Raw genomic sequence first — 13,466 nt, forward strand, 5'->3', positions numbered from 1 at the left:
CAGCCAGGGCTTTAAAAATGTCATTTTAAAAGCTGAACAATGCTTTAATAGCTATATGCCCAACTCCTTATATGCTGAAAGTTTTAACAGCTTCAGCTGAAAATTTCATAATATTTTTTCAATTGGTGTTACCAAGGTGACAGTTATAAAACAGGTATTTAAAACACATATTAGTTAGGGTTCCTCTCTAACCTTTGAAAATGTTCTTTCAAAAACAAACACCCAGCCATGTCAAGTTGAGCCATGTATTATCAAATTCATCACACATTTATCCTATTCCTTTTAGGAAGACTTTCAAAGTGTCTCGGAAGCTTCTTTTACACAGGGAAGTAGTTCATACTTGCTTAACATTGTCAGAACCTTGAGTATTTCCAGGTCATTTGGAAAGAAGATTTTTTTTTCCCCCTTTTGTACTAGGTTATTTCCCCAAACCCTAAATGTATACATGGATACTAATGTATGATGGCAGTTTGGGGTCTCTTTTTTTAAATGAAAATATATAATTGAAGGTCAAGACAAAAAGATATTTGTGTCACTGTTAGTGTTCTTAAAATGAGAAGGCACAATCTGAGTCAGGATTTTCTTGTTATGGATAAGGGGAGTTGAACATTATGATTTCAAAACAGCTGTAGGAGATGACCAGGCTGAGCCAAGGGCAGAGTCAAATACATCATCAGTTTGGAGGTGGGAAGTTTGTCCTTTCAGACTTGCAAGATTCTGTTAATGTTAAGAGTCGTGGTGGTGCAGTGGTTAGAATGCAGTATTGCAGGCTAATTCTGCTCACAGCCAGCAGTTTGATTCCCACTAGCTCAAGGTTGACTCATCCTTCCATCCTTCCAAGGTAGGTAAAATGAGGACCCAGATTATTGAGGGCAATATGCTGACTGCTTAGAGAGGGCTATAAAACACTGTGAAGGGGTATATAAGTTTAAGTGCTATTGCTAATGTAGCCTTTCAATAAAGTACTATTAGTTCATCTAGTCCAGTTTCCTGTCTAGTTTATCTGAGAAGGCTGAGAATAGAGTGCATTCCGCATACTTTTTCTTGTCTTAATTAATTTGATATAATGAGATGAGACATGAAAATAAAAAATGAATTATGGGTCTTTATAAATAGACATTGTCTTTCAGCAATTGATAAGAAAGGATTGTAACCATGTTGTCAGCTTTCTCTAAGCGCAAAGCTCTCTTCAGTACATAAAACACTACAATGCCTAATGTCTCGTTATTTATCTCTACAACTGATCTTGATGAGTAATGCTGCTGTCAAAATGGATGCAGAGACCTTGATGTCCTTTTTCAGCATGACATTTCATGTGTAAAAGCTGTGCGCATGCACACTCCATATGAAAAAAAAAACCCCTCCATAGATAAATACATCTGAAAATTTTGGAATACTATTTTTCAAGTCAACATTCTTCAAGGCAAAACTTTGTTATGATGTAGTAGCCAATAGCAATTAAATATTTTTAAAAAGACTACTCTGTAGCCCGGCTCCCAAATGACGTAGATTTTTGATTATGAAAGAGAGCTTAACATAAATTCATGAAAGAGGATTAAGTAAAAAGCAGAGTGTGTTTGAGTGTGCCAAAATATCCACATCTCTGAAGAGTTTTGCTAGCATAAACAACTATATCAAAAATTCCAGTGATATAAACAGGAAACGGGACAATTCAGCCTGCGTTCCTACAGCACCCAGTGAAATTTCTATAAATCAGGATGCGGAAAGATAGAGATATATTGATAAATGCTCATATTTTGACAAATCAAAATGCTATTGATAAATTGAGATGTTGAGAAGCAGTGATTTGATCAAGTGTTTATAAAACTGACTCAGTAAACAAGGAGAGGGGGACCCAGTGGCATATAGATCCTCTCCTACTCCTTTCACCAAGCATAGTAAGCAAGTTCCAGTGAACTCATTATGGTTTAGACATGGACAAAAATCTCCTGCTAATCTCTGATTAATTCCAACCATAAATCCCTCCAATTTTTTTCTTTTAAACATTTGGACTAACATTTGAATAAATTGACTGTGGATGTCTGCAAAACCTCCCTATTTATTTTATCAATAATATTTTATTGATATTTTATATGTATTTTATTTTCAGTTCACATCGATACAAATGGCAATGGATGATTTTTTTCATTCTGCTTTCAATAATATTCTCAAGTACAAAGTCATTCCATGGCCATTTCTGCTCTGTTTCTCATGAAAAAGTCTGTGTATAGTTTCTAAGCTATTTCCATTAATATTTTCATATATATATATATATATATATATATATATATATATATATATATATATATATATATATATATATATATATATATATATATATATATATATTGTTTTCTTAAGTTTTCTGGTACTTACATGTATGGTGTTCGGCTTGGTTCGGGTATTTTCCCACGTCATTGTAGTTCTTTTAAAGTTGTAGCAACGTTTCAGCAGAATCTCATCTGCCATCATCAGGCTTCTGTATTGTGTCCGTCTGTGGGTCAGACTTTTACAGTGGTTTCAGATTTAAATTTGGGGCAGCCTATTGCTGTGCCAGAATGGTTTTTCTTCATCCTGATTGGTTGGGAGTCTTGGTCTGTGTTTATTGGTCTCGGAGTTTGCTGTGTTCTGCTTGATGGGTGTTTCTGATATCTTCTGTCTGTTTTTGGCTCTTTTTGTATCTTGATTGGCTGGCAGCATTGTGTTACTTTAATGGAGGTCTTTAGTGCAGCTTGGCTCGGGTAAATGGACGGCTATCATTAGTTAGGAAGCTGGGTTTCATCTGGGTGCCTGGTTGGGGTGTGTTTGAGCTGGAGGTATCAGGGGGATCTGTTTGTGCCCAGGTGTTTGCCTGGCTTGTGGTGTGGAGATTTTTTGTTTGTGAGTGCAGGCTTCCAAATGATTGACAGCCTGGTGGAATCATCTCTTCTGTTCATGCTTTCTGGTCTTTTTCAATCTCTATGGCTTCTCTGATGACTCTGTGGCTAGGGTTTTCCATAGTGGCCAGGGTTTTGGTGCCATTGAAGTTGATGCTATGACCTGTAGCTTCCATGTGTTGGACTAGTGAGGAAGTGTGTTCCAGCTTTTTGACTGCATTTTTGTGTTCATCCAGGCGGGTACTTATTCTTCTATTGGTCTGTCCAATGTATGTGGCCGGGCATGATGCACAGGGGACTTCGATACGCCTTGGTTTTCCAGGTCAATTTTATCTTTGGGGTTGCTAAGGATGGCTGCTATTTTTCTGTCTGTTTTGAAGGCAGTCCTGATGTGATGTCTGTGTAGTACCTTACTAATTTTGTCTGTAGTACCTCTTATGTAGGGCAGGACAGCTGTTCCATAGGTCTGTTCATCTTCTGGGTCTCTATTATGTTTCAGTGTGTTTTTGTGGATCAAGCTGGTGATTTTGCTTTTGTGGAAGCCGTTGGCTGTCAGTACTTTAGTCAGGGTGCATAGTTCAGCCTTAATGTGTGTCTTGTCTGCCAGGCGTTTGGTTCTGGTAATTAGTGTTTTAGCCACGGAGTTTATCTGTGCTGGGTGGTGGTGGGATTAGGCGTTGAGGTAGCGGTTGGTGTGTGTTTTCTTCTGGTATATGGTGTGTCCTAGTGTGCCATCTGTTTTTTTGTAGATTAGTACATCTAGGAATGGTAGTTGTTTGTTTGTTTCTGTTTCCATGGTGAACTTGATTTTGGGGTGTGCGCTGTTTAGGTGTGTTAGGAAATTGTTTAGGTTTTCTTGTCCATGGGGCCAAATCACGAATGTGTCATCGATGTATCTTAACCATAGTTTGGGTTTGAGGATGGCATTGGCCAGGGCTCTGGATTCGAATTCTTCCATGAACAGGTTAGCAATGACAGGTGACAGTGGTGATCCCATGGGGGCTCCTTCTATTTGTTTGTATCTTTGTCCTTTGTATATGAAATATGTGTTGGTTAAGCAGTGTTCTGTTAGTTCCATGAGGTGTTTGGCTGGTTGGTATTTATTTTTGATGATTTCAAGGGTCTCTTTTATCGGGACTTGAGTGAATAGGGAAACCACGTCAAAACTTACAAGCAGATCTTCTTGCTCACGTGTAGATCTTTGATCATTTCTAAGAAGTGGTATGAGTTTTGTACATGTGAAGCTGCTGTTTCAGCATGGGGCTGTAGCTGCTTTGCTAGGTATTTGGCTAGGTTTTGTAGTGGTGCTCCTCTGGAGCTGACTATGGGTCTGAGAGGTATGCCTTCTTTGTGCATTTTTGGGAGGCCGTATAGTTTGGGGCATCTGGAAGATTTCTCTCTGGGTATAATCGTGTGTTGGATCTCTTTGCTTATGTGGCTGGTTATAATTTTCTTCTTGGTTAATTTTTCCAGATATGTGGTTGGGTCTGTGTTTATGGGTTTGTATGTGGAGTCTTGGAGTAGGTCTGTCAATTTTGTTTCGTAGTCTTTTCTGTCCATTACTACAGTGGCATTTCCTTTGTCTGCTGGGAGGATGATTATGCTGCTATCTCTTTTCAGGGTTTGTAGTGCTTTAATTTCATTTTTCTGTAAGTTGCTTTTGGGTGGCTTGCTTGTGCATAGGATATTGGTAACTTGGTGTCTTATTTTATCAGCTTCATCTGTATTTAATTTAGTTAGGCTGGATTCTACTGCACATATGATGGATTCTGTGGGGATTTTTTGGGGTGCTATAGCATAATTGAATCCTTTGGTTAGAACATCTGTTTCTGTTTTGGTGAGTTCTCTGTTGGAAACGTTGTGCACTAATTGTTTCAGGTGTTGTTGTGAGTTGTTGGGGGTTTTCTTGTCATGTTCTAATTTCTTTAATTTTTTCAATAATTTTTCCTGTTTGTAAATACCTTCAGAATCAGCTCTCCAAGTTGCCAGCCAATCAAGATACAAAAAGAGCCAAAAAACAGACAGAAGATATCAGAAACACCCATCAAGCAGAACACAGCAAACTCCGAGACCAATAAACACAGACCAAGACTCCCAACCAATCAGGATGAAGAAAAAACCATTCTGGCACAGCAATAGGCTGCCCCAAATTTAAATCTGAAACCACTGTAAAAGTCTGACCCACAGACGGACACAATACAGAAGCCTGATGATGGCAGATGAGATTCTGCTGAAACGTTGCTACAACTTTAAAAGAACTACAATGACGTGGGAAAATACCGAACCAAGCCGAACACCATATATATATATATATATATATATATATATATATATATATATATATATATATATATATATATATATATACCGTGTTTCTCAACAATACGGCCTCCACCAATAGGAAGCCCCACCATGTTTTATTGGCATAAAATCAAATTAAGCCCCTCCCCAAATTAAGCCCCATATTAAACATGCGAAATGGGGGAAGCGAGGGGCTTGCCGTTAGGAAGTACTTTTGTTGCATGCCCGGATATGGTGCTACCTGCGTTGGTGGGGCACTTCATATCGGGAGATCTCCCACCGTTGCTTCTCCCTTCTCCCTTGCTTTCCCTTCTACCTTGCTGCCGCGGCGTTTGGCGCAGCCACGTGCGGCCAGTCAGGGCTCCTCCCTGCAACCGGAGCCCTGAGGAGACACTTGCTTCAGGCGCTCCCGTCTTCCCTTTGCTTTCGAAGGTAAAGCGAATTATTTTACAAAGCCTCCCCTGCCCGAGAGGGCAGCCCAACCCCACGTGGGGAGGCTAATTTCCCGGGGCCTCTTCCGTTCCTCCCCGACCTCCCTACACTGCGCGCCTCTGGCGCCGGTCCCTTCAGCCCAGCGAGCTCTTTCACCTCAAAGAAAGGCCAGGCGGGCGGCTGCAGAGCAGCAGCAGCGGGTCTGAGCCGCTCGCAGTGAAACAGCCACCACCCTTAGCCCGGCGCGGGAGAACGAGCGAGGTTAGCGCCCGCCAGCCCGTCCTTCCTGCCTTTGGAGGCACCTGCACCGAGCGCCTCCGCGGCTCGGTTTCCCCTACTGGCGGGTCCTCCTTTCGTGCGGAGGGCTGCGGGGAATGCACTCGCCCGAGAGGATCTCTCCCTCTCTCTCCCGCAAGGTCAACGTCTGCGCTGCGGAGGAGAGGGCTGCAGCCGGTTCCTCCTGCTTGCTGAGAAGTGAGGAAGCCACGGCTCGCCCAGGTGAGATTTGGGAACGAGGGGCAGGGCGAGGCACACACACACCCGCGGCTCGCTTTCCCAGCTCTGCCCAGCATTTACGGCTCTGGCGCAGCTGTGGCGGGCAGCGGCGCCTCCCGCCGGACCCTCCACTCATCCTGCCAGGGCCGCGCCAGAGCCGTAAATGCTGGGCAGAGCTGGGAAAGCGAGCCGCGGGTGGGATACTTCCAATCTTACGTGGGAGAAAACCCGAATAACCAAAGATCCACATACAAATACCCTGAGAACCTCAGAATATATATATATATATATATATATATATATATATAGCCTTCAGCTTTGTTCGGGTATTTTCCACATCATAGTAGTGGTGCTTTTAAAGTTGTAGCAATGTTTCAGCAGAATCTCATCTGCCATCATCAGGCTTCTGTATTGATGAGATGATGGCAGATGAGATTCTGCTGAACGTGCTAACTTAAAAGCACCACTACTATGACGTGGAAAATACCGAACAAAGCTGAAGGCCATACATGTAAGTACCAGAAAACTTAAGTGTATATATATATATATATATATATATATATATATATATATATATATATATATGGATCTTTGGTTATTCGGGTTTTCTCCCGCGTAAGATTGGAAGTTTCTAGGCAACGTTTCGATGAAGTCTCATTCATCATCTTCAGGCTTCTGTCTTCAGCTCTGTGCTTCTCAGAGTGATGTGAGCTTGCAGCTGCTTCTTCCTTTTAACTGCTAGTGGGGGTGTGACTTGATTGGGTGGGGGCTTGGCTGTGTTCTGATTGGGTAGGGGTGTGTTCTCATTGGTTGGGGGTTTGGCTGTGTTCTGATTGGTTGGGGGGTTGGCCATGTTCTGATTGGCTGGAGGTGTGTTCTGTTCAGGTGGGGGCTTGGTTGTGCTCAGGTTGGTCTTAGTTACTGGGGGATTTGAGCTGGTGAGCTGTGATCTTGGAAGAAGCAGCTGCAAGCTCACATCACTCTGAGAAGCACAGAGCTGAAGACAGAAGCCTGAAGATGATGAATGAGACTTCATCGAAACGTTGCCTAGAAACTTCCAATCTTACGCGGGAGAAAACCCGAATAACCAAAGATCCACATACAAATACCCGCGAGAACCTCAGAAAATATATATATATATATATATATATGTTTTCTTAAGTTTTCGCGGGTACTTACATGTATGGTGTTCGGCTTGGTTCGGGTATTTTCCCACGTCATTGTAGTTCTTTTAAAGTTGTAGCAACGTTTCAGCAGAATCTCATCTGCCATCATCAGGCTTCTGTATTGTGTCCGTCTGTGGGTCATATATATATATATATATATATGTACATATATACATACATATATATATATATATACATATATATATATATACACAGAATTCTAAACTGTACGGGTAGCCTGAGAAACTTATACTTGTTTAGCCTTTTTATTTGTTTTTAAACTACCTGCTAATCACTTAAATGCCCCAAAGAAAGTTCCCAATGTCAGAGGCAAAATAATTGTGTGCCACTCAATAGCTCTGCTGTACCCAAACAGCTTGGTGGGATGAGTAATGTTTCAACTGGGCTATCATGTAAACAATACTGGTATAACTTCTAGAAAATGCAGAGTATTATAGTTGTTCTTACCTTACTGCCATCCTTATGACAGAAGCAAGAAATCATTGTGGGCATTGTGGGCAGTTAACCATAGCCTGTGATTCAGTAAACAGATTCAGAAACAGATTCCAAAGAAAGGCAATGACTCAGAAGGCCAACCACAAAGTAACAGCCTGGGTAATGAGCCCATTTTGAACAAACCATCGATCAATGGAAAAATCTATTATAAGTGAAGTTCTCCCTGGGTTTTCCCTCTTATGTAAGTGCTTTTATGCTTATCAATAAAAGATTGATTATAAAACATGGCAAACAGGACTTCCAAAAATTGCAATCGTCAAGAGGAAAACTTTTTCATAGGACTTTGTATGGTTTTTTTAATGCAATAAACTAAAATATGACAGAGGAAATATCACGTCTATTAAGATGATAATAAATGTTATTCTGGAAGAGTGTGTGGAAATTTAAAAGGCAGAAAACATGAATTCAATTTCTCTGTATGGCCTGTACTATATATGAAGACATCTCAGCAGCTAACAGCACTGGATTGATCTCTGTTAGGTTGGATCAAGCTAATCAATATTGGGATGGGTGACCTTCAGGGAATATTTGTAAGGTGGGGCAAAACTTACTTAACAAATTTCTCACTTATCAACATAAATTTTGGGCTCCATTGTGGTTGTACATTGAGGACACTACCTGTATTGTAGATTTCCTTTCAAGAGAGATCTGTAAATTTCATCTTTAAAAAAATCTGAACAATACACATACTGAATCAACACAAACACCTGTTTTAAAGTGATGAGTAACATACAGGAAAGAAAGGGAGGAAATTTCTAGATTAGGATCCGCCCCCCATTGTAAATTCATATAACACAAACTCATGTAAATCATTCTTTTAAATTGACCTGTTGGTTTTTGTGACCATTTTTATTCTCTTAATTCCTATTAACAACAGATTGTGAAAGGTACTTTTTCTGCCTTCATATCATTGGTGAGATTCAAAAATATTTACTACCAGTTCTGTGGGCGTAGCTTGGTGGGTGTGTCTTCTGTGGGCGTGGCAGGGGAAGGATACTGTAAAATCCCCATTTCCACCCCACTCCTGGGGGAAGGATACTGCAAAATCCGCATTCCCTCCCCAACCTGCTAACCTACTTTCCAGCTCCGTTCTCCTGTGCAGGGCAACAAAAGAAGACCCAGCCGATCAGCTGGGACTCAGGAGGCAGAGAATAGATGGGGGCGGGGCCAGTCAGAGGTGGGATTTGCCGGTTCTCTGAACTACTAAAAATTTCCGCTCCTGGTTCTCCAGAACCTGTCAGAACTGGCTGAATACCACACCTCTGCTTCATATTCTTCCACGAAGGATGTTAACTATTTCAACTCCTTCTCTAAAGGCTCATATCATTTTGCTTTTGTGCTTCTAATGCTTAGCATTTAAATACATTTTAAAATAAAAGATTTATTAAGTTTACTCCAGAAATTCCACTGGCACGTCTAAGAAACTAAAATATTTGTTGATATTGCAGTACTGTACAGCAAGTTATTCAGCCATGTTTTTGTAAGATCTGTCACGAATGAAGGCGAATATACATGTCCCAAGATAATGTTGCAGGATCCAATTTGGGTCGGTCACTGGGACCAGAGTTTTTGTCTTCTGAGCTGGAAGTTCCCATCTTCAGGGAACTTCTCTGCGGGCTTTCTCTGTGAAAGCATACAGAGAAGTTCCCTCAGGAGGGGCTCCAGCACGAGTGCAAAAGCTCAGAAGACAAAAACCTCTGGACCCAGATTGGATCTTGTATCTATCTTTTTAGTATAATATTAAAAGTATTCACACCCTTTATATACTTTTAGTGGCTATATATATTCTTATTCAGGCAGAAAAGTACTTTCTATCATTATTAAACCCATCAGAAATTTCTCCTGGGGAACGACGCCATTATAAGCAGCATGGGACAACTCTGGAATTGTTAAAGCTGAACTCATTGTTAAAGCCGAGCCATTGAGACAAGGGAATGGGGCTCGTGCTTGGATGAATATGATATTCAAGGCAGAGGAAGACAGAAGGAAATGTCTCCCTGCATACATATGTAAAATATACCAAACTTACAGTTATTTTTATTTTATTTTTATTTATTTATTTTGTCAAGCGATTAAAAGATAACAGGTATATGTGTAAACATAGTTATGAATACATGAAATGGATACATATAAGAAAAAGAAGCAATAGGACAGGGACAGTAGGCACGTTGGTGCGCTTATGCACGCCCCCTACAGACCTCTTGGGAAAGGAGTGAGGTCCATAGTAGACAGCCTAAGGTTAAAGTGTTTGGGGAAGAAACCACAGAGTCAGGTAGAGTATTCCAGACATTGACCATTCAGTTACTTACATGGCTCTTGTTACGTTTGTAAATGTCTAGTGGTTTTGGGATTTTAATATTTTGAGGTTCAGCCTTCTGAGCCTTTGGACTCCTGCTGGAGTCCATCCTCAACGAATGTCTCTCTTCACAAGAATCGGGAGAAAGAAGATCCCTGAGGATGGGGCTCCCAACACAAGTCTGAAAGCTCAGAAGCTCTGACCCAGATTGGATCCTGCAACATTATCCTGAGACTCATATATTCGCCTTCATTCGTGTTAATATTTTGAGGTGTTTTTTTAATTTATTCCTGGAGGGCTTCCAGCAAACGTTAGTACAGTACAGACTAATCGGCAAATAACAACGGTGGTGGTTTATTCAATGCTTTCGCAGAGGGCTTTCAAATTCACTATACCTCCCAGTGAGGAGGAACAAACTCACTGTACCTTCTAGTGAGGAGGAACAAAAGAATCAGGAATCCAAGGAGAGGGGAGGAAGGCAGTTTATCACTTGAGATAGCTGGCAGTAAGAGAAGACAGAATGGCAAATTGTTCTGTTGTTCAAAGGGAATAAAGAAGAGAAATGAAACAGAAATAAAGAAAAAGTGCAGGGGGGGTGGAGGATGCCAGAAGAGAAATCAGAATTTAAAATGACGACCATTAACCTGGTAAGTTAATAAATCAACGTTTTGTTATAAATTTTCCATGTAAAGCTGTAATTCTAAAGCATTATAATGTATTAGGGTTTTTAATAAACCTCCAAAGAAGAAAATATATTGCAAAAAGGCCATATGGCCAATGAGAAGCATACTTTCAGTAAATGTTTCTGTATTAAGAGATAAAATATCCAAAGGCTAATAAGCGAATGCCTCTTTTGAAGAATGAGAGGTGAGAATCAGGGAAGCTTCTGAGATTAAGGTCTACCGGAATTTCAAATTACAGTAGGCAGGAATCTGAAGGAATCTGGAGACAAAGAAATCCTCATGTGATACTATTCTACCTGCTTCCAAACCACCATTTTCTTATAAATAATAGCAACAATTAGAACTAGTAATGAGTCCCTCCATAGATCTAGCAAGATAGCACTCTGGTGATAAACCATTATAACAATATCCTCTGCGGTTCCCACTGATGGCATTTGATGTTTTCTGTAGGGTTTATAAGTTTGTGAGAATTAGTGTAGTCTGAAAACCAAGTCCATGTGAGATATAAAAGATTGGCTGTGCTTTGTTTTCTTTTTCTTTTTCAGTAATGTTGCTAATTACATTAAACAGATAAAGCAGATACAAAAATACATTAAAAATATAGAAGCTGCAGAAACCCACCCCATTCCCACCCAAAACAGGGAAAATAAGAAAAAGAAACATCCGGTTCATCCCCAGCAAGTATGTTCAACATTAACAATTTATCTCTGCCTTTTAAAATACAACCAAGGAGAGATTTAACCTGGAAATAAGGAGAAACTTTCTGACAGTGAGAACAATCAACCAATGGAACAAAAGTTGCCTTCAGAAGGAGTGGGAGCTTCATTACTGGAGGCTTTCAAGAAAAGACTGGACTGCCATTTGTCAGAAATGGTGTAGGATTTCCTGCTTGGGCGGAGCGTTGGACTAGATGACCTACAAGGTCCCTTCCAACTCTGTTAATCTGTTAAACCAAATATTTCTTTATTCCATACCTCCCCCCGTTCTCTATAAACTCATCTCTAGGTCCTCAGCTCACCTTATTAAACAGCAAAAGCCAGTAAACTTAACACAAGTTAACAAAAATATATATTCCCATTTCTATTTAAAGCCTAATCCTTCTAATTCCTCATAATAATAAGCAAAACATGGCTGTACCATGGATTCCTGTTTACAAGGTTCCTGTTATATGGTAGATACATTTCTGAGTAAGGAAATGACCCTTCAGCCGCACTGATGTATCTTCTTCATTTTACCATTTTCTAGATTTTTACAGAGTAAAAGTCATCCTAAAGTAGAATAAAACAACTCAATTCCTGGGAAGAAAGAGGTGCTGCTGGTAGGGGGATTTCATTAATCAGTTTTGAGGAATATACTACTGTACTCTGATTACTCTTTTATGAATTAAGGTTGCAGACAAGTATTCTTTGGTCTGTCATAATTTCTTAGTTGTTTAGGTATGTAGCAATATTTACAAGCTTTACCTGCTATACCAGCCCTGCTTTGTTCTAGGAAATAGGAACTTGATATGGAAACTGAACAAGGAGAGATTTAACCTGGAAATAAGGAGAAACTTTCTGACAGTGAGAACAATCAACCAATGGAACAGCTTGCCTTTGGAAGTTGTGGGCGCGCCATCACTGGAGGCTGCCCTCGGAAGTTGTCTGAGCATCATCACTTGAGACCTTCAAGAAGAGATTGGACTGCCATTTGTCAGAAATGGTGTACAGTCTCCTGCTTGGGCAGGGGGTTGGATTAGATGACCTACAAGATCCCTTCCAACTCTGATTATCTGTTATCCATTATTATCATATATGCTCTGGTGTCATCTTGACATGTCTGCTCCAATGTGCTCCTCTTGAGACTATTACCCTTGTCGTCCAAAACTTCAAAAGGACTAGAATGTATCAACTCTTGTTTACTGCAGTTCCCATTTCACTGAACTATTTTTTCAAAAATATATAATAATAAAGCAAGACTTACCAAACGAAGGAGACTCTCGGCCATCCTCTAATCCTGAATCTCTTTCTCTGTCTCTCTTTCTATGTTTGTGTCCACGGTGCCTATGGCGACGATGACTTTTTCTTCCACCCAATGGCACATGGACACCGATGAACAAAGTCCTGTGACCTACACGACAGAATACAGTCCAAGTAAGTAGATTTGATAACGCATCTATCACTAAGACGTTAGGACTACAATAATGTTTATGCATTAGATTGGGGTAAATGGAAGTTCTAAAAATGTATTAAAATGGGGGAAAGGGGGGGAAGGCCGAACAGATTTAAATGCATAACTCACACACTATTTTGTGTGTGTGTGTGTGTGTGTGTGTGTGTGTGTGTGTGTGCATGCGCATGCACATATGGGGAGGCATATAGTACCCAGTCTTTTCAATGCTGACTAGGAATTCTGGGATACTGAATTCTAATGCATTAAAATTAGACAACGTGACGATGCCAGTTTGACGCCCCTGCCCTACACCATATTGGGTCTCACCAAACCTTACAGCATTTATCACCTTCTCCATGAAGACAGTTTCTCTGGAAACAAGACAAAAGGAATTCCCTAGAAACAATCTTCATTAAAACTGATCATGCATGATGTAATATGGCTTTATCAAAGTGGCATTGTACCCTAGACAGGATTCTAAATAAAAACAGATTGAGGGATAGAAAATTCAATAAGAAAGAACAGTTGATATAAGGCAATGCAAACATTC

At 40.4% G+C, this 13,466-nt stretch overlaps 1 protein-coding gene across 7 annotated transcripts in view; it reads right to left on the reverse strand.

The window, feature by feature from the left end:
- SLC4A10 (solute carrier family 4 member 10) overlaps positions 1–13,466 on the reverse strand; it is a 177,004-nt gene that overhangs the window by 78,450 nt on the left and 85,088 nt on the right. For all 7 annotated transcript variants that reach the window (XM_087949855.1, XM_087949852.1, XM_087949851.1 and 4 more), the window contains one exon: positions 12,728–12,874. In XM_087949855.1, the coding sequence (XP_087805981.1) occupies positions 12,728–12,874 (147 nt within the window). The remainder of the gene's footprint in view (positions 1–12,727; positions 12,875–13,466) is intronic.

This window comes from Notechis scutatus, chromosome 1 (assembly GCF_049901735.1).
Source record: "Notechis scutatus isolate UNSWTSFEM ecotype Mainland chromosome 1, rNotScu1.2, whole genome shotgun sequence".
NCBI classification, from domain to species: domain Eukaryota; kingdom Metazoa; phylum Chordata; class Lepidosauria; order Squamata; family Elapidae; genus Notechis; species Notechis scutatus.